Below are 22,022 nucleotides of genomic sequence, written 5' to 3'. Positions count from 1 at the left end.
GCGTAATCCCCCCCCCCCCCCCTGCTCTGGCTTGAGTCCCACCTCTCCTGTCTTCTGCGTGTGCGATTCAGAATGGTAAACTTAAAGTCAGCTCTGTCAGACAGCGATTGTGCAGATGGGCCAAATTCATCACATCACGTCCTATGAATGAAATCATGTGATAAATGGGTATTTTTGTGAATGGCCGGATTTAGACATTACACATTACAACTCGGAGATGGGCCCTGAAGTCTCGGGTGACTAATGGGTCTCCTACACGGGAAGTGCATGGCACCAAAAGCCATTCGGCTTTTTTCTGGGACTAGCTAAAATAATGCTGTCACTCTTGAGAGAGTGGGTGGTCTTTTTCTATAACTTCCAGAAAAGAACTTCCACAAATAACTTAATTACAAGCAGCTGTTGTATGCTTGTGCTGAGTTATGAGGATGCGGCTTGGCCACCTGAACTCGGAATAAATAAAAGATCAATGCAGCATTCTTAATGAAAACTAAACGTAGGCGTTATTACCAAAAATATGCACTTCAGACTTTCCACCAGCAGACTGACTGGGATCTTGTTAAGGCATTTCTAGCAGCAGTAATTAGCCGTTCACATCCTTATAATTAAGCACACAAATGAACGTTCAAACAGTTTGAACTCAGGGGCTTTGCAGTGCTGGCTGTACAGCTTATGTGCTCCCGCGCTATTCTCTCCATTGAAAACAACGAAGGGTATGTCAAAACGCCTTTGTGCGTTTGTGTGAAATACCCATAATCCCGCTGGTTCCCCCCCCCCCCCCCGAAATCCCCGGTGCCGCGAGGCCGTGGGACGCGGTCGGCAGAGCGTGCCTCGCGGCTGAAACGCGCTCTCCGCTCCAGAGGCATCTCAACCACGCCGGCTCTCTCTCTCTCTCTCTCTCTCTCTCTCTCTGGCAGGAGGCACCGGCTCCCCCGGGAGTTTAAACATTCGCCCAATTTAGTCTCAGCGCTTCTCGTGCCCACTGACGGTGTGTGTGTGTGTGTGTTTTTCTCTGTCTTTCAGGATGAACACGCCCTCCATTGAAGAGATAAAGATAGAACAGGCTGTCTTTCTGAAAACCGTATGGCCATTAATTACGATTCTTAAGACAGTGGCCTGGATTCAGACTACATTGTATTTTAATAAACACTTTGGCTCGCTGCTAATTTTCACTTAGATGGATCACTTTGACGAGCACAGCGACCAGCAGAATGAACTCACCTAACAAGCACCTGAATTTATTTGGAAGTGTGCATTTTACAATGAACGATGTTCCTCCACTTGCTGTGGACCTACATTTGTTTGACGGGTAACTGTGGTGTGGTTACTGGCCTGTAGGGGTTGTGTTCAGTGCCCCAGGCTGAGGGTCAGACCCTGAACTGTAGCGGCACGTCCGTTAGAAGGCTGCACCTTTGTGTATTGACTCCGCTGAAATGGAGCAGATGCCCTTCCGTCATCTGGGGTAACATAGGGCAAGGCTGGGCGGGCCTCCCCACCATAGCTCTGTGCTCTAAACAATGAAAGGTGACCTTTTAAGGGAGCATGCTCCAAACTGCTCAATCAAGGATGACAAAGCTGCTTCATTTAGATTTGTGCTGTCTCTCTTTAACTGTGTGGAGACGTAGCAGGCCAGCCCTCATCCACAGATGACAGGTAAATCCTTTTTTTCCCCCATAGCCAGAGGCGAGGCAAGTTTTAGTTACATTGCATGTTAATTAAACTTTATTAATCACAGAACCATGAGACACTGGTGATACAACTGATGATGCAATCTTTCTCTTTATGCATCAGTCTTAAAAATGGCACATTTGGAGATACAGGGTTTTTTTCAACGATGCTTACGATAATCTAACGAGGGAAAAAACACTGTGTGTGTGTGTTTGTTTTTTGTTTTTAGTCTGCAGTTAGGCTAAAGGTGTTTTTATTACTGGCGCCAATGGCCTGCGGTAGGCTGTGAGGTTTTTCACACCCCCAGTGTCAGAAAGCCGCATCTGATGCAGCTCGTTTGGTCGTGTAGCAGAGCGGTGTCAGGCTGAGCTCTTTGCGGTGCTGGCCTTTGTAAATACTTTTATTTCCTGTTAAGTGGGTGCAGAGTCGGTTGAGACATAGGTGACAAGAGTGGCCGCCTAGGGCACCAGCCAAGGAGGAAACGAATATATAGAAATCCACATTCTCTCTCTCACCCCCCCCCCCCCCCCCCCCACAGTCTCCGGTCACTCACACACCCCACCCTCCTGGTCTGTAATCTCACCTAGGGTGGCAGAAAAGCTAGTGCTGTGCTTCACTGGGTGGAGAGTGACTCCCACAACAGAGGGGAGGGTCAAAGTTCCAGGAACCCCCCCCCCCCCCCCAAAAAAAAAAAAAAATTGTATATATGTTTTTCCTTTGCCTTATCTCTTTGCTTTGCCCTTGGGTGGGTGGGTAGAACTATTACTCACACTAATGAACAGAGAAATAATACCCCACCCCCGCCGCATGACCACCTCCCCCAGTCCCCCTCACAAAAACTCTCCAAATTTAAACGGGGTGAAATTTAGCTTTTTCTTCCTCGTCTCAGGGAGAAAAAAAAAAAAAACCCCAAAAAAAAACAGCACAAACGTTTGCGGGAAACGATATCACATCACCGCCAAGTGTTTTACCAGATGGTTACAAGTGGTTGTCTGTGGAGTTGTACCGTTAAACTTGAAACCTGTCAGGACGCTGCGGGGAGCAACAACCTGTCACCATCGAACCTGAAAAGGATGGAGAATTACCTCAGGTTACCCTAGAGCCTGGCGTTCACTGTTTCCACAGAAACCTGGTAATCAGACCATCACTGCAACATCTGCTTGTTCTGCTTTTGTCTGCGGTTGACATGGTCTGCAACGTACATGAAAGGACAGATAAATGTCAGAGCTGTTAGCCAATTTGCTAGATCTTCTGCCCTCCCAAACTGCACTTGTGAACTTAATTAAGGAGTATGTGGCACTCGGTCAAACCTGGGTATATACTCACATGCTTGTTGATAATTGGTGGACTCCCATGTTTAATTGGTGGTGCCACAGTTCTCAACTGAAATTCCAGAGGCCCGAGGATTTTGCATATTGGACTACACCCCCTGTTTGATCAGGGATATCGTCCCTGTAATGTCTGGATTTGGCAGGTCCTTCAGCCAGTCTGTCCCTGCATTCTGATTGGCCGAAGTTTGACGCCCTCTCGTGGAGCTGCCGCCCCCCCCCTGCACCCCGTGGTGTGGTTTCGCACGTGCCCCTGGTGCTGCTAAACTGTTAAATTTGTGTCGGGCCACTGTCAGTCAGACGGGCTTTTATTGCGTAATTAGCTCTCCTAGTCCTGAGCAGCAGATTGCAAATTCCCCGCAATGAACGCCCAATAGTGTCGTGTGTCCCTGAGCTCTACGGTGAGACTGTGGCCTGCCTGGCCCTTCCTCATGGAAATGGCGTCGTATTATTATAGGTTTAAATGCTTTTTTTAACCCTTTCTCCTCCCACTTTGGAATGGCAAACTGTATCCCTTCAGCGCTCTCCATTCCAAACTCCACTGTTGATTCAGGAAACAAGCATGCGCTATGGGTATAGTGGCATACATCTCTTTGATGGCACTGATTTGATTGTTGTTTATGACAACAATGAAATCAGGTGGTTTTTAGCCACGTTAAATGGACGTTCTTTTATTAACGTTTTAGCTAAAGCTGCTTGATAAATGCTAATATCCAAAATTGTACTGCTATGCATATGTCAATGTATTAATTTCCTTAAGGATGAGGAAACTGGACAGGAAAATCTTCCCAAAAAAACAAAAACAAATTAAAAACCCATAAAAATGTCTCAGGTATACCCAGAAAAGTGTTTAATGTACAGCACATCTTGTAGTCTGCAGCCAGCTGTCTCGTTTAGATGACAGACATGCTCACTTGTTTTGGCTTACGCATGACTGAGCCTTATATTTTCAAGCCTTCCCTTAAATCAGTTTTCAGGTAGTGCATCTACAGAGCTAGCTACGGTTAGCGCTGACTGGTAGGTCAGTTTGTATGGATGAGTTGTCTGTGTGCGCATGGCTATCTGAGAATTTTTTTTCTGTTAGGCTAGCCTTCACATTGTGATGTGTGTGTGTGCGTGTGTGCGCATCTTTGTGTGTGTGTCTATGTGTGTTTGGGAGGGGGTCTTGCAGAATCTTAATGGAGAACTTCATTAATTCTGGAGATGCAAGCAGAGTATGTGCAGCCCGGTGCTTCTTAAGGCATCTATTGTGGAGGTGTCCTCAGAGAGGGAGAAGAAGGAGGGGCGGGGTGGTGTGACAGAAAGAAGAAAGAGAGGAAAGAGAGAGAGGGGTGGCGAGAGGAGAGATAGTGGGAGAGAAGAGTGAAGGAATGGGAAAAGAAGAGAGAGGGGGCAGTGACAGGGAGATAGGGACACAGAGACAGGGTGATGGAAAGAGAGAGACAGACAGAGAGAGAGGTAGAAAGAAACAGAGAGAGAGAGAACTGTAGTGGGACGTGTTTACGCTAGTGTGCATCCGAGTGAGTCCTGTCTGACCCCAGTGTCCCTCTGACCCGATTGCTGGACCCAAACCAAGTCCACCGCCAGCTGTGCGTCACACAACCCGCCCTATCCGCCGCGCGGTCAGCGGAGCTGCAGTTCGGCTTTAGTCGCAGTCAGGCCGTTAGCCACAGCCCGTTAGCCACCCTGCCGGCATTCTAAGGAGCCGGAGCTGCCTTTTCTCAGCCTCCCGGGAGACTCCGCCCTCAGAGTGTGAGCCAGCTTGCCCAGCAGATTTGAGTTTGTTCCCCTATTTTTCATGCTCTAGTCAACTCCTTCTTTGCAAAAAAGAAAACAACAATAAAAAACCGGCTATAATGAGGATGAACCCGGACACGTTTGTGTCCCTCCGGACGGGATTTGGGAGGGGCCAGGGATGCTGCTGTGCCTCACGCACTTTATCTGCTGAGCCTAGTGCAGGTTATCAGGGACTGTGTTGCCTGTGTAGGTTAACAACAGCGTTTCCTCTAAATGATAACTGACTGTTTCCTGTGCACATTAACAACGATTATTTCTTGTGTGCATTGACATCTGCATTTCCTGCATGTATTAGTAATGGCTGTGTGTCCTGTGTGTGTTACCAATGACTGCATTTCCTGTGCACATTAACAACTACATGTCCCACGCACATTAATAAAATCAATTCGAAGCCACTAACTTGTTTATGCGTTTTCTGATCTCTGGCACAGCTTTTGACTTAAAAAGTCAATGTGCAAAATGAAAAATATTATAATAGCTACTGAAGACCTTTTGGCCTGAGGGCGAGTGTATTTAAACGGATACGGCTTTGTTGCTCGCTATCTGCCCTTAATGCTTCCGCCAAGAAGCGGCCAGCGCTAATCAGATAAAGTAGCGATACCGCACTAGCCTCGGGTTCGGCTCGTTGGCCCTCCCCTGCTGTGACGCGAGGCCGCTGAGGAGGAGATCCGCGGTTCAGTAACGGCCGAGGGTCTCAGAGACTTGTCGTGCCTGCGAATCTTTCGGACATTTTGTGCCCGAAAGCGAACCGCATGGCCTTCGCGGTTCAGTGGATTCTGAGAAGAAGTTGGGTCCTATTCAACATCTGTCACACCGTAGACATTTGGCTTTGCAACTGAGAGGGTTTAAATTTTTAAAGAAGTAAATAAAATAAAATAAAATTATGCAAGGTCGATAATTTACTGTATTCTAGTAGCTGGTAGGGGAAATTCAGTATATTCATACACCATGTATGTCAAGAGATTGTGACTGTGAAGTATTTTATCCCAGTATGTATGAGGCGATGTCTCATCTTTTACTGGTATATGTAAGAGGTGATATATCCCAGCATCCCAGACATACCCTCACCCCCCACTCTCTCTCCCATCCTGCACTGACATCATCATTTTCAGAAAGATGTCCTCCAGCAACCGTTGCCAGGCATCCCTCTTAGAATGTCTCGTTGGGTTTTATGAGCGGATTGTCTGCTCCCTGGTGAGTCGTAGCCTGAGGCATATACATTTCTTCTGAAGGGGAAGGGGGGGCGGTGGGGGGAGTCTTTGGCAACACGGCCTTTGGCTACAATTGTCCCCCTCGGTTCACAACCGACGTGGCACGCTCGTTAGCACGGCGCCCCCGACGCTAAACGGCGTCGGCCGCGCAGCCGCCGCTCCCCTTTCGTCTCGGTCCCGCGCGGCTGCTGGTCGGGTTTTCGCACGTCCTCTCGTTACCGCGAAACGCCAGAGAGTCCGTCCTTCAGCGGGGGGGACGTTGACGGCCAGCCGAAACGCGCCGGGAGAGAGGACGTCAGAACGTGCAGCGGTCTGCTTTTCTCTTTATCAGTCTGTCAGAGACGGAAGGAACGGGGGGGGGGGGGGAGAGGGGGGTTAAACCTAATACGGATGAGTTTGTGGTTTGCAAAGGCAGGTACCTACCACACCTCACTCACATATTCTGCTGCCTAACACCAAAGGCGGTTTTTACGCCCTGTGCTACAGACGCATAGCAAAGATGCTTCATTGTTTTGAAGCCTCTGAGGTCTGAGGTTTGCAGTTCTGTAGGCTACCGATGGGATTTCCTTGTTCTCAATTACGGAAATATGGAAATGCACATCCAGTTAGGGGCTCCGGTGGTCTGTCAGCCCAGGTTACATTATATTTATTTATTTACAGGTAACCTAGCACCGCCGTTGCGCATTTTGAGATAGCAGCGAAACTTTGCCTGTTGTTTTTCCGCGACGGTCAACATATATTCCGGTTAAAACTTTGCAGCTTAGCACCGCAGAGCGCTGTCGCATTTGTTATGCCCTCGCATCTTTGTTTGGAACCACAAAAGTGCCGCACCTCTTCTCCTGTTGTTAGTTTTTCGTGACCCTGCGAGCGTTTGGTATTTAAATTTGGAGGGCCCGCTCTCGCGTGGGGACCTAATAAATCACACCTCCCACACTGAGCGCGGTGGGAAGATCGGGGAACCAGAGAGGTAATTAGATTCAGAGAGCCGCGCGCGAGGGTGGAAGTCGGTCCTCCATTTTTTATGTTGAAACAAAGGGGCAGATGCAGCTCCAATTTAACCTCCCACTCGCCCGCTCTCGGCGTTTTTGCGAACAGAGCCCTCGTACCCCCGCGGGATCTCTGCGGCACTCCTGCTGCGAGGCTGGTGGCGGAGGACGCCCCGGGACGATGGGCTCGAGGAGCGCGCGTGCGCGAGGCGTCCGTTTTCCCGAAAACGAAGCGCTCCCGGATGCCTCACGGCGGGCGAATCCGAGAGGAAATGAGTTAGCGGGCCGTCTGCTGAAGCAATCCGTCTCGGAGAGGGGCACTCGGAGCGCCCCGTGTTTTTGGGTTGTGTCCCGCCCCACCTTCTCCGAATTCACATGCTGGCTCCGTCTGAATGGGTTTCACAGTGAGTTTGGACCTCAACAAAAAGAATAGCCATATACACCATTCTAAACTGTCAATACTGTAACAGTGCTAAGGACACGTAATGAAGCTACTCACTGTTAGTGAGTCTTGCAGTCAGTAAAAATACCCCGCACCAATGCAACCTGACAGTGAAAAGTGTATTAAACATCTGCAACGACCATCCAAAGGAATAGGTCTATACAAAAGCAATTTGTGTTATGCAAATCGAATTCAACTACTGTAATGCAGTCCCATGAGGGTAATTCAGAGATCAAGAGTCTGCAGAAGGGAAGTAAGTAAGCTTGACAGTGCTGCGGCTGGCTCGCTTGTCTGGTTTCCAACAGTGATTTCACAGTCTTGCGCTGTACGCTGGAAACTCTCCAGCATCTTTTATCTCGCGCGTTTGAATTAGGGGAGACCAGAGAGACGTGAGGAGCGGTCTGCGGGCCGGCCGGGACGTCCAACCATATGCCAGCTCTTGCCTCCTCCCCCACCCCCACACCCCGCGCGAGCCGGGGTTCCAGCCCCCCCCGCCGTGCCAGTTTCTCGGTTGTGGGCACTTCTCTGTCTGTCACCCCCTCTGCTTTCCACACCCCGAGTGACGCAAGACAGAAGGAGGGCAGACCGTCCCGCTGTCCCTTCGAGAGAAAAAAGAAATGGATTCTACGAGATGGCAATCTCCAGGTGCCGCAGGGGTGATGTTCTTTTTTCGGGGTCTGTGCAAACTCACACCCCTTACACAACAGAGGGGCTTCGTAGCCGTGACGCTGGCTACTGCCCCTGAGAGAGCAGAGCAGGAGGTCAGGGGTCAAAATGAGCAGGATGTCATGGCCATGTTACGCAGTTTGGCCCACATTAACTATTAATTGCACATAAATCAAATAAATTTTTTTCTCTACCGAATCTTCAGGGTATTTTTTATTTCCCTCTTCCATGTTTAGTAAGCAGGTCTACAGTCTATCTGATTTATGACTATGGAAATGTAAAGTGCTGGAAGATTTCCTTGTTTTCCATACCCTGCTTTTTTCTGTTTGCCTTCTATACCTTTCCCGTTTGTAAAATCATACGCCACCACGGTGCCGCATTGTTTTATATTCACACTTATTCCAGCGCTAATATGAAGAAACTGAAGTGTGTAACGTGTGTCAATGAATAGTCATGTGCGTTCATAGGCTATTTATGTAATGCGTATTCGTAAGTTATTTAATTAATATTGGCCGTATATCGGTCAGAATGTCAGCCACATTTGTGCGACAGTGGAATACATAATTGAATGTGAATAAAGGCAATACAAAGCAGCCAAAGTGTGGAAAGGGAGTATTTTCAATACTCATAGTATAATAGTATAGGGAGTATATTCAATATTTCATACTCAGAGATGTTTCCCAGTCAGCCAAGTAACGGGTTTAAAATGTAGTGGAAAGTTAGGCTGCAGGTCTGGACCTTTTTTCCAGTGTGGCTGGAGGTATCTGATTTTGGAAGGATGAGAAGGCAGGAGCCTTTGCTGATGGGGGCTTTCGGTACCTGATCCCGTTGAGACGCGGTTTCGGGCCGTGGATATGCCCGGGGTTGTTTCTCCAGATGACCTGGCCACGGCTGCGTTTGGCCGTCAGTCCAACACCTCGGAGATCCGCATTTTAAACGGTCCCGAAGACGCGCTGGCGAAGAGCGAGAGATCCTGTCCGTCTCCCAGCATGCACTCCTGCATGAAACGTTTGCGGGGCTTGGAGCACGGCTCCCTCTCCGTAGCCCGTCAGCTCAGAGAAGCGGGCGTGGGTAACCCAAAGAACCGGCCAGAGGTTAGTGTTCGGGTCTGGGTGTGTTATCTGCCATTGCTATGCGGTTTGTCTGTGGTGATACCATCAGAATCATTGGGAATGGTCCCATATTACATAGATGGTTTTAAATTTTATTGGGTTATCTTTAACAAAAAAAAAGAAAAAAGCCGGCAGGCTTTTTAGCAGTTGTACCTACTTTTTTTCTTCGAAAAAAAAGCACAATATTGTACTTTAATGATTAACGAGTTCCCGAAAAAAAAACACTATTTCTTCCCGGGCGTATTGTCAGGATCCACAATCCCTTTTGAGAGCGCGTGATTGAAAAAGAGGAGGTGAAAGGCGGCCAGCAGTTTTTCTGAGTCTCCCTTCGGCAGGGGGATAGATTGAGTTCACCCGTGCTGTGGGCCGTCCTGATTACATCGTGGGTAAGGTCTCAGGCAGTCAGGCTCCGGCATCGCTGCAGTGCGTTCTGGGACGACAACGCCATTTGAGGCGGGTCAATCCTCCTCCCATCAATCAACCCGCTGAAAGGCATTTCTGCCCGAGTTCAGCGGTACTTTGCGAACCCCTCTGCTATATAAGAGACAGCCCGTCAGATATCTTGGACTGGTGTTGCATCTTTACGCATCTTAATGGACAGATCTTCTCAATTTACATGCAAACATATGACGACGTAATGATGAGAATAGGCCATCCTTCCCTTCTGGGCTGGGTCCAGCACTGCGTCAAACCAGGTCATGAATGCCCTTAGGTTCCTCTGCCATCTACTACAATACCAGGAAAGCTGTACCTCACATAGACAGCTCTCTGTGTAAAAAAAAGATATTTTTGATGTCAGTGTGGAATTTACCTGAAGAACTAATTTACACCTGTGTGTTCGAACAGTGTGATTTCTGCGCCTGTGCACATGACAATTCACAGTCGCTCTGTGTGATTGACGTGGTGAAAAATGGGAAAATACCGTGATTTCCCGCTCATATCTGAAGGTGTGCATGGACTATTTGTTCACTTTCCCCGAGAGGAACAAATGCTTCATGGCGCTTTAATATTTGGAAGTAATGGGTTCAACCACTCGACTGGCCGTATGAAATAGGCGTAAAATTGCTCTGGGTTCGATATTATGAATAATTGCAAAGCAAACTGGTTCAGTTAGATATTTAAATTATGTGTTGTTCGGTCGTGAACGTGGACCACAGTTGAACTGACATTACGTTTGATCTGGATTCTCCGTAAAGACAACAGCTTTGAAATGGTTCCATGCCCCTTTAATTCCCCACGTTAAGAGTTTGCAGAACAAGCTGGTATTCATTAGATGGCTAATCAGCCTTAATCCTGTCATTCTAAGTGATACTGTAGTATTTTATGGTGCTATTTAATTGCTGAATTTTATAGTGAGAAGAGAGTCCAGGTGAATTCTTCATGCTTAGTGGGAGATCTGACAGACAGCCATGCTGAAAATTCCAGCCTAAGCTGGTCATGCTAGTTTAATCTGGGTTTTTGATGTTTCTAGCTGGTCAACCATCTGTTCACCAGCTGACCAACCTAGATAGTCAGCTAGTCCACTAGTTTGACCGCCAGCTAACTCTAATGGTTTAACCAACTTTAACCAGCTTTGTCCAGCTAGAGACCAACCTTGACCAGCCATAGACCAGCTAGATGTGTCGAAAGACTTAAACCAGCTTAGACTCCCAGCTGGTCTTAGCTGGAATTTTCAGCGGAGGAATACTGCCGTCTCTTTGCCCGGGATTTCTTCTTGGCTATGATCACCTCTCTGGCAACGTGTATCATGCATTACCCTTGAAGTCATTTGACCGAGGTATTGGTATTGCTAAAGCAGAGATACATATCTGTGGGCTGGCCTGCGAGTCTACGGGAGGTCCATGGTCCAGTCGTATGGTAGCCCAACATTCATTTTCTCTTCATTTAGATTGGCCAAGAAGGCAATGAATACACAGAAAATGGGAAAGATTGTGCGTATGCCACAGAGGGCAGAAGTATTTGAACTGGAAATTAAATACAGGTTATCAGGCCATACATTATGGCAGCCTGGTCTAATGGCTGGGGAGCTGGGCTCGTAACTCAGGAGGCTGCTGATTCGATTTCTAGGTGAGAGACTGCTGCTGTTCCACTGAGGAACGCGCATGAATTGTCTGAGCAACTATCCAGCTGTATAAACGGAGCCTGTGTGTTAAAAAGTAATCTGCGCAAGTAGCTCTGGATAAGAGCGTCTGCTAAATATCTCACTACCGAGACACGGACATTTAGGACAAACGGGCCTCTTTAACTCCAGATCCTTTTTCTTTGTCTCGTGCTCCTATTCTTGTTCTCTTCCTCTGCTGGCACGGAGAGCGCCAACATTTCCTTAGCAACAGACAAAACAAGCGGGGGTGCTAATGATAGCTACAAAAAAAGAAGTGCTGCTTTTTCAGTAAGTCCACGGTGTGCGAGGGCTAGTGTGTAGGATAAAATTAGCACTTACATTAAGGCCATTGATTTATTCATGTCCATATTTTGTCCATTTCATATTATTGGTTTTGGGGGATTTTTATTTTATTTTTTTATATTTTTTGTATTGATGACCTATCTCCAATTCCTAATTTTAAACAGTAAACCAATCCACTGCGGATTCACATTGTAGTCACTTTGATCAAATTGGCCAATGGCGTGAACGTACAGTAACGCTAGCCAGTGTCTGTTGGTCAGGGGCCAGCCGCAGTGCCTGTGTTCCAGGGCAGGTGCACATCAGAATTCAGTTCCATGGCAGATCCCAGATTTTGAGGGGAGGGGCTCAGCATCTTTTAAGATTGTGAATGGTGAGATGTTACAAATTGCCGGGGGAGCTTCCGACAAGGCGTCATCAATCAGCCTGTACTTAACGTGCCGTCTGACACAAGTCCACTCAATCGATGTATCAGGGGGAGGGGGGGGGGGGGGGGCGGGGGGGAGGGCAGGGAGGGGAGGAGGCATTCCTCCAGTGCGGTCCCTGTGAAGACTCCCGTCTTGAAGACTTACTATTACCAGCAATTGCTTTCCATTTTAATCACAGGGTCTATTTTATTAAGTTAAATATATCATTAATGAGCCCAAACATACTTAGATGGATATGGATTGAATGCAAATGGGAAGTCCCCTGTGTAAACATGGGAAAACCAGGAAGCAACAGTATGTAACTACACAAAGGGTATTTCACCGCATAACAAATACCACTTATCGCTAATTCATTGTCTGTAAACTTCTACTTCAAAGGTAGCATGAAGTATTCCCATTTTCTCTGTACTTTATAAACCTCTGTGTGTTTTGTAACATGTAGAGTTTGACTTCATAACACCCCCCCCCCCAATATAAATAATTCATATTTATTTGGCAGAAGGGTCAACCGACCTCCTATCAAGATCCAGAAATTTACATGCTAATTAGGCTATGAATAATGCATGAGTATTATTGAAGCTGAGTATCATTAGTTTCATTGTCTGTCACAATGAAAACGAGAGAAGGGCTGTCTAAAGTAAAGGTAAAAGCACTTCTCACTCCTTTGCCCTTAGGTTAAGTACATAACTGTTTGTTTTTCAAAAACCCAGGAAGTTCAGTAGCCATTGTTATGTAATTGCTATTGGCATTGCGTGTGTGTGTGTGTGTTTTCAATCAACAAGCTGTCGTGTAGTAGGTTGTAGGTTAATAACAATTGCATCAACATTTCCTGAATGTTGTAAGGCATTTCAAATCTAGTGTTTATTAAAAAACCTTTAGAGAACATATCAATTGCAATTTTCTTGCTCATTAAAAGGCAAATAGAGCAGGAAAATAGGCAAACAAAGTCATTTTACTCCCACTACCCATTATTCATGATACTAATTTGTATTTAGGATTTATTTGGTATTTGGATTTAAGAGCTTTCACTTGTTGCTTTTCCGTGAAGATGGAGCCGGTTTGCATGGGCGACCTTTAAGGCCCAACGCCCCAGGCTTCGGACACATCCCTCCAGTGTAAGAGGCTTACTGTACTCAATATGAACCAGCGACGGCAGTGCTCAGCCTCAAGTGGCGGCTTAAAGCGACAGTAATCTTCCTGAACGTCTCTCCGTACGGCGAGCTAATCTAACCCTCCCCCTAAAACTTATTCCGCTGCTACTGAGCTTTCGGATTAGGAGCACAGGACGGAATTTAAGGGCCAGGGATCAGGGATGCTGAAGAGGAGCTGTCTGTGGTGTGCTCAGTGGCTGTGGTGTGTAAACTGTGTTAACCTGGTGAGGCCAGATGGGAATGAACAGGGTGTGTGTGTGTGTGTGTGCGTGCACAAATGTGCTTGTGTGTGTGTGTGTGTGTGTGTATGTGTGGTATGTGTTTTTATGCAGGCATGGTTGTGTGTGCATGCATATGCATGCGTGTTTGTGTGAGCCTGCGTGTGTGTTTGTGTGCAATCGTAGGTACATGTTTGTGTATTTCTGTGTGTATGTTTTCACACTGACCTTTTGCACTGCATTTCTGTGAATCTCTTTCTTGAGAAGAAACGAAATCACCTTTTGAGTGCCAGTACCTTTGGCAGCGTTCCACTGCTGTTAGCAAACACACAAGCAGATTGCCCGGGCAAATTTTTTTTCCGTGGTAGAAATTAACTTCAGGCTGAATAATTTTCCATTTTGCAGCTAAAATTGTTCCATGCATTTTACATATTTATTATTCATGTATTAAGAAGTGAAATTGCAAAGTCAAAGCACATTACACATATGGATGGGATCAAGTCAGTATTGTGACATCACAGGAAGTCATCCGGAGTGTCTGATTTCGCCTCTGCTTCTGACACGGTTCAGAGTGACACATGGGCAGATGGGCTTGCAGGATCATATGGTTCTGGGTCACTGTGTCATCTGTGCGGCTTTGCTGGAGCTGCATCATCTCCACTGCTTTTTTTAAAAATATACCCCGATTACTTTAGAGATCAGAGCTTAGCGCCGTGTTTTAGCAACCGAGTGTAATGCCACAAATGAATCTAATGAGTGTGCTAAAGCCTTTCAGTTGCCCCGGGCAATTTCCCAGCCCTTGGCAAATGGCAAAAAAAAAAAAAAAAAACACTTCCATTCTCATACTTTGCAACCCAGAAATAGGACTGGAGTGAGTGCGAGTTGCATTCTGGGAGTAGATTTGAGAGCTTCTTTCAGGGCCTGTTTTGATGGCGGATCATCTTCAGAACAGGAAATGCAACCTCTTATTCTCCAGTCTGCGTTTCCCTTCCAGCTGTACCAAGCTTCCAATGACCTTTCCTGAACAGACAAGATTTCCACAAATCTTTAAATCTTTATATATGGAATTAATGACCATAAAACTGCAATAACCTTACAGGGCAGCGAGATAGTGGCAAGCATTGTAATGTGCAATATTGTAAACTCACGTTTTGTTCAGCGGGAATTACAGGTGTACCTTTTGTCTTGCAGTGCTGGCAAGCTTTCGGGGGACTGTTCAACATGGCTTACCACTGGAGATTGGCGACACGGTGCAGATATTGGAGAAATGTGAAGGTAACTACTCGTTTTCTTCCCTTTTACCTACAAGTTCCTTCTTAAAAACAAAGTATACTTTCAGCAGCTGTGTGCGTTATAGATGAACATTGGGGGTTTTTAAATAGCATTTTTGTTGGCTAAGTGCTACTCAGTAATATGCTAGCTTATCACAGGATTGTGAGGCTTAAATTAATAGAATGTAGGGAAGCTCTGAGACATTTTTCTTTGCTGTGAACTGGGAAGAGGTTATTTTCAGACCGTAAGCCACACAACACATTGCGCAAGTAGAAAATTCTAATTTCGTTCAGATTTTCTGTTGCTCTTTTTTGAGGCACATTGTGTGGGTAGCTATTTTATGCCTCACGACATGAAATACAGTCTAAAAGAAAATGAATTTATTATTCGAAAAACAAATAATGTTAATGACAGTGTCCACAACAAAGTTTAAATTACGTATGTTTGAAGTTTATTATGGGGATTCACATTGGCTCACCTATATGAATAGAATAGCTTTAAAGTCATGTCACTGCGTTCTGTACAGTCTTACAGTGTCACAGTAGTGTCCATAGCATCCATGCGCAATCATAATTAATCAAGGCTTAATTATGTATGGTATATTGGGGGAGTTGTTTTTTTGTCTATTCATAACACTTCTATGAATAGTTAACTATTCAGTTCGGTCTTCATGTGAAGCTGTTTCCTGCTGCATGTAGCACATATACCTACGCTGGCAGCGCACAGATCACTCATTCCCGCCATCTAGGCCTGGGCGGTGGGTTTCACACAAAAAGGCAGGGTTTCACCCCAGCCGCCCGTAGGATTTCCTGTTTCCGCTGCAGTGTCACTCTGAAGAAACAGTCCTCCCTCTGCTTGTGCATGTGCACATTTTCATTTCCTGTTATTCTCGTGGCCTGGCTGCGCTTGTCTTAACACTTTTTGTGCGGAAGTTCTGTTTTTCCACAAATAAGAAAAACATTATTTTTATTAGATGTCTGCAGGTTTAACTGCAGTCCTGGAGGGCTGCAGTGTCTGCAGGTTTAACTCCAGTCCTGGAGGGCCGCAGTGTCTGCAGGTTTTGTGGTTTCCTGTTCAATCAGATGCCAGACTTAATTAAGTGCTAAAATGCTGAAACACTTTTGAAACCAACCAGCACTGTCACCATCCAAGAACTCAAGTTCTTATTTACTTTTCTTGGGATGCAGGTACATAGATACATAATTCTTTTGTAATAATGATGATCATCGTCATTTTCATCACCGCCATCATAAGCATTCATACTTTCACCAGTAATGAGAATAATACAAATAATGATGATGAAAATCATAATAATAATCATAACCCTGCTCATAACAAAGATAATATTTTGGGTATGCACATAGAGAGATAGAAAGTCTGCATGATATGACGATGTGTTTATTACCGTTATTCTTCCTGCAAAATACCTCCCCTCATCATATGTAGAAATGTGCATAATGGATCTGAAGAGCATAAAGCACAAATTGGTGTAACTATCTTCATATAATATGCTTTCATTGAGGCCAAGTAGAGCCTGTGTATTAATTTAAATTGGATCAGTTGATGGTTCAGATTGTGGGATGCTGAAACAGAATTCCTCCAGACCCTGCACAAATCAATAGGCACATTTGGTGTTGAAAGACCTGTATTATCCCTATCTAGGTTTGTATTACCCCCAGTTCTGACCTTGTATTATCTGATAACGATTTATATATAGCTGAAATATGTCATAATGGAATATGTCAGAATGAAATGTATAAAGAGTGAGATTCCTGGCCAATTATATGATGTTCAAAATTCTTGAATTTAAAAATGCACGTGTGATCAAGATGAACAGTCATCCCTATTTTTGTGCTGAGGGAGGAAACGTTGGCAGCATGTGGACTAAATCTCATGGAGTGTTAGATTTGACAGATTTGTCTGAGGCAGGGTGTGATGTCACTAAACGAGTGTGATGTCATGCTGGGCGGGATTACATGGTTTCTGTGATCTAAGCATGTGGACAGTTTACAGCCAGCTTGCTTAAGCCACACATGAAGTGTCTCCAAGGGCCTTTGTCTTTCCTGGAAAAAGTCCCAGAGTCCCCATACCCTGCACCACAGTCTGGTCCAGCTTAACTCAGTGTGAATGCTCAACAAAGTAAATATTTCAATCTGCTGAATAATTAAGTGCTATCATATCTGTTTGACTTAAAACCTTGACAGACTATCTTCACTTTTTTTTTATATGCTTGGCTTAATCATTTTATCATGCTTGCATTTATGGCAAGAGACCAACTGGTGGTTGAAAGGTTAATATTTTACTAAATTCCCCTTCTCTTATACTAGTTATCTCTTATACATCAGTGCCATTATTTCATGTGTATAACTCATTTTCACATGCATATAAACATGTATACGTGGTGTTTATTATTTCGTATTACATGTTCAGTTAAGTCCTTACAAACCCTTCCTTCGCATCCTTCCTATAATAAAGCGAGCTCTCCCCCTCGCTTGATAAGTCAATCATTTTTTTTCTAGTGGATGCTTAGTGATGTTAGTGTACTGGGCATGCAAGTTCAATTCCCAGCTGGGGCACTGCTTCTGCTTGAGCAGAGGTACTTAACTGCAGGATTTCTGGCCTTGTTGTGGTCCTGCATTTACAGTCAAAGAATGTGCTTAACCCGGATATTCAACCTTGAATTTATTGTATGTAGAAGAATGTAAGCTGTATAAGTTAAGAGAGTCTTGACATTAAGTTCCTAAAATGTTAATACAGTAGCAGTATTCCACAAAAGTATTCTCATTTTACTGAGCAGTTAAAAGGTTGAATGCTAGCGTTTCTCATCTGCAGCTTGTTCAGCTGCTGATGGAAGCAGGTCCTTGCTGTCAGATGCGTGCTAATGGGTGTTGGTTTTTGTGCCCACTTCGTGGCCTCTGAGCGAACATCATGGCAAAATGGCATGTGCCATGTGCTGAAATAAAGACGTTTAGACATCTTGCCTTTTGCGTTTGCCCTTGGTGGTGCAGGCTGCAGAGTGGTGTATTGAGGTGTTTGTTATAGAGTTGTTCTGTGGGCTGATGTGCTGGTTATAATTGGGTTGTTTACTGGCCTGTCATTTTAATAAGAGAACCGAAAACTCAGAATTGAGGTCATTTTTTTTCTGTGCCAGGCTAGGAGGGCAAGGTGGCAGATCACATGGTTATTGATCAGGCATTAATAATAAGAATAATAACATTATTATTATTATTATTACTATTATCCTTTGATTCTTTAGTGCCAATAAAATTATTCTGGCAAAATGTATCTTTCATGTATGCACATGTATGTACATGTTATTATTAACCCTCACGCTCATGATAAATACAGTAAAGATAAAGTAAAGAAAGGACAACAGTGGAACCAGAGCACTGTGCTTAAACTATCATTCTTGTCTCTGCAGGGTGGTACAGGGGGTTCATTCTCAAGAATCCTAATGCTAAGGTGGGTGTATATTCTTTATTGCTAATGTTCGTAGAAGCTGTTTTAGATTTTCATTAAAAGGGGATCTAATTTCTATGTCACTGTGAACCCATACTTACAACATGACACAAAATCTGAGATTTTGAAAGTCACTATTTCACAGATGTCTGGAAGTAGGCTGGAACGCACATATGCAGGCACACACACACGCGTCTATGTGCTTGATTACCAATGAAACATTTACTGTCTTCACAATATACGTATTTTGTGTATTCTGACAGATTGTACATGATTGCAGTACTACACCATACAGATCAGTACAGTGGTCTAATGGCATGTTTGTCTCCTTGTTTGCCTTTCCCACAGGGTATTTTCCCTTCAAGTTACATTCACTTGAAAAACGCTCACATCCGGAACAAAGGGTTAGTAACGACTTGTGTCCTGCGATTACAGCTGACAGGATTCACCGATTATTCAACAGCAAGTCACGGCTCTTGCCTGTAAAATGAGATCGTTTTGTGTAATCACCACGGCGGTTCGATTTCGCTGTCAAATCAGATGAACCTGGTGATTCCGTGTCTAACATTTTAATTCTTCTGCATTGCTGAAGAACAGAGAGGTTATTTCATGAGAAACAACATCAGCATTGTTGAATTATAAACAAGACTTCTTTAGATTATGTTAAATTAGGTTTATGAGGGAAACAATACTCAAAAGATTATTCACGCAAATAAAATCAGAAAAGGAAACTACATACCAAAGAAAGCCTTACATTCTCATTAGCAATGACTTTTTATTTGAGAATTTGGCACAGAAGCTTTCAAGCTTTCTTTAACATGAACATATGACAGGGGAAGGACCTCTATATATAGCCTATACATCAGTCAGCTAATGACAGTGCCTTCAGTTCTCAGGTCGTAAAGAAACCGCAACAGATAACGTCATCAGAATATCATTAGGTTAAATAGCAGAATCCACAGAATCTAAGTGGTTCTACAGGCGCTTAAGGGTGCACATTACCTGCTGGTGTACGATATCATAGATGAAACTGAGCGGCCTCTCTGTGTTTAGTCCTGGTTTATTTTTGCTGTGATATTTATTGTAGTGCTGTCTGTGTGTGGGGGGTGGGGGCTGGTGGTCGTGTGTTCAGAGAGGGGTGAAAACAGGTGCCGATGTTTGCGTTCGCCTCACAGACAGTTTGAGACCGTCATTCCCACCGAAGACTCTGTCATCACGGAGATGACATCGACCTTGAGAGACTGGGGAACCATGTGGAAGCAGCTTTATGTGGTAAACACTGCTCTGCGCGCGCGTGCACTCACACACACACACACACACACTCACACACACACATACACACACGCACACACATACACACACACGAGCACACACACACACACACACACACACACACTCACACACACACATACACACACGCACACACACACACACACACACACACACACACTCACACGCACACACACACACACACACACACACTCACACACACACACACATACACACACACACACACACAAACGAGCATACACACACACACACACACACACACTCACACACACACACACACGCACACACACACACACACACGAGCACACACACATACACACACGCACTCACACACACACACACACACACACACACACACACATACACAAACACGAGCACACACACATACACACACGCACACACATACACACACACGAGCACACACACACACACTCACACTCACACACACACACACACATATACACACACGAGCACACACACATACACACACGCACACACATACACACACGAGCACACACACACGCACACACTCACTAACTCACACACACACACACACACACACACAAACGAGCACACACACACGCACACACTCACTAACTCACACACACACACACACACCATGGTCCAGACTTAGCAGCAATTCCCTAGGTAGAATACTATGTGCGTTTGAGTGCGTGTTTGTGTGTGTGTGTGGGTATGTGTGTGGACTTGTGTGTGTGTGTGTATGTGCGCACCTGTGTGTGTGTGTGTGTATGTGCGTATGTGTGCACACTTGTGTGTGTGTGTATGTGTGCACCAGTGTGTGTGTGTGTGTGTGTATGCACCTCTCTCTATGGTACTTTATGACATGGCGTTCTCTCTCTCCTTTCTGTAGAAGAGCGAGGGAGACCTGTTCCATCGGCTCTGGCACGTGATGAACGAGATCCTGGACCTGCGGCGGCAGGTGCTTGTGGGTCACCTGACCCACGACCGCATGAAGGACGTCAAGCAGCACATCACCGCCCGCCTGGACTGGGGAAACGAGTGAGTGAGAGAGAGAGAGGGAGGGAGGGGGAGAAAGTGAGAGAGAAAAAGAGGGGAGAGAGTGAGAATGTGAGTGAATATATGTGGAGTGGGGGAGTGAGTGAGCGAGAGAGAAGGAGGGGGAACGTGAGAGGAAAAAAAGGGGAGAGAGAGAGAGTGAAAAAGTGAGTGAATATATGTGTGAGAGTGAGTGATCGAGCGAGTGAGTGAGTGAGTGAATGAATGAACCAGTGAGTGAGTGAGTGAATGAGAGAGAAGGAAAGAAAGAGGCTCACTGAAAAATCAGAGTTCTCTGTATCCCCATGTCCATGTCCCCAAGACACACAGCCTGATCCAGAACGCCCCGCTCTTCCTCTCATTGGACGATTCAGCGCACACATATTTCCCTGCCGGCCGTCTCTGGCCCTCTCCTGCCCTCCGTTGGCCCTCCGCCGGCCCTCCGCCGGCTCTTGCGTCGCGTGTGTGAAAGTCTCCATGTCGCTGGCTGCTGCCATGCCCCTGGTGGAAGTGTTACTACGGCTACGGAATCCTCCGCCAACACCCCCTCCGCCTCCACGCACGCTCACTCATTCACGCTCAGCTTATGAATGGAACAGGTGTTAGGTGACAGTGCCGCCATTGTGGCTCTCCGGATGACGCCGGCGGGATTTGTAATTTGTTTGCACGGCACTGGGTGATTCTTACTGGATGGCAGGAGCGTGGGGTAATTTAGCAAATTTGGGGTACGTTTGTTTATCACGTGCTTCCCCGGACAGGATGAACTTTGTGAGTGTTAGATCTCGTTATTCCCTCATCTATCTTTGCAGATACAGGACGGTAACAAAACACAAAATGGGGAAAGTTATCTTGGCCAAGGTGTGTGTTTGGATTTGGTGCCTTCAGAGTTAAAGTCGTGCCCCAAATTAAACAGAGGGGCTGCCTAAACGTACATATTTTAGCTTACTGACCCATTTGCAGTGCAGATGCATGAGAATAACAGAGCTGGCTGTGGTGAGCACACAGTGGGTGATTGGGTTTTTTCTCATGCACACATTTCCTATGTAGGTTTCGGCTGAAAGCTGCATTAGTTAAAAGCCACATTATCTACCGCATGTAGAATGCTCTGTTGAGAAATATGGTAACACGTTACAATAAGGTCAGATGAATTTGCATTAACTTGTGTAGTTGTTAACATGAATTCATAAAAATACATTAATTAAGCATGACATTTAGTAAGTAGTTAACAAATACATGAACTAATCCCAATATGAATTGGCATTAACTAATGCAGTTGTTAGCATGAACAACAAAGCTGATTAACGTTTCAGTAGTTAGTAGTTAGCAACTGCATTAGTTAATGCCAATTTATATTAATGTGGTAAAAATCCTAGCTAGCTGTAAATAATTTTGACTGGATTGTCAGCAAATTATTTTAGCGAGTGTTGTTTTTTTGTGATTTACTGACGATGAAACGGCTTAGCCTGGACCTGCTCTGTAAACTGAATGGACACGGTTACGTTTGAGCTGATTTGGTACAGCGATGCTGTTCTCTGTGTGACAGACTCTTTCTGCGTGTGCATTGTGACGTGGTGTC

At 45.4% G+C, this 22,022-nt stretch overlaps 1 protein-coding gene across 2 annotated transcripts in view; it reads left to right on the top strand.

Annotated features, from left to right (window-relative positions):
* LOC118232046 (dedicator of cytokinesis protein 4-like) overlaps positions 1–22,022 on the top strand; it is a 107,382-nt gene that overhangs the window by 18,735 nt on the left and 66,625 nt on the right. For both annotated transcript variants that reach the window (XM_035426585.1, XM_035426586.1), the window contains exons 2-6: positions 14,597–14,680; positions 18,099–18,139; positions 18,485–18,540; positions 19,312–19,408; positions 20,301–20,449. In XM_035426585.1, coding sequence (XP_035282476.1) covers positions 14,597–14,680; positions 18,099–18,139; positions 18,485–18,540; positions 19,312–19,408; positions 20,301–20,449 — 427 coding nt within the window. The remainder of the gene's footprint in view (positions 1–14,596; positions 14,681–18,098; positions 18,140–18,484; positions 18,541–19,311; positions 19,409–20,300; positions 20,450–22,022) is intronic.

This window comes from Anguilla anguilla, chromosome 7, assembly GCF_013347855.1.
Source record: "Anguilla anguilla isolate fAngAng1 chromosome 7, fAngAng1.pri, whole genome shotgun sequence".
In the NCBI taxonomy this organism is placed as follows: Eukaryota; Metazoa; Chordata; class Actinopteri; order Anguilliformes; family Anguillidae; genus Anguilla; species Anguilla anguilla.
Note: the sequence above shows the minus strand (reverse complement) of the source record. Positions and strands in the feature narration are given on the sequence as shown.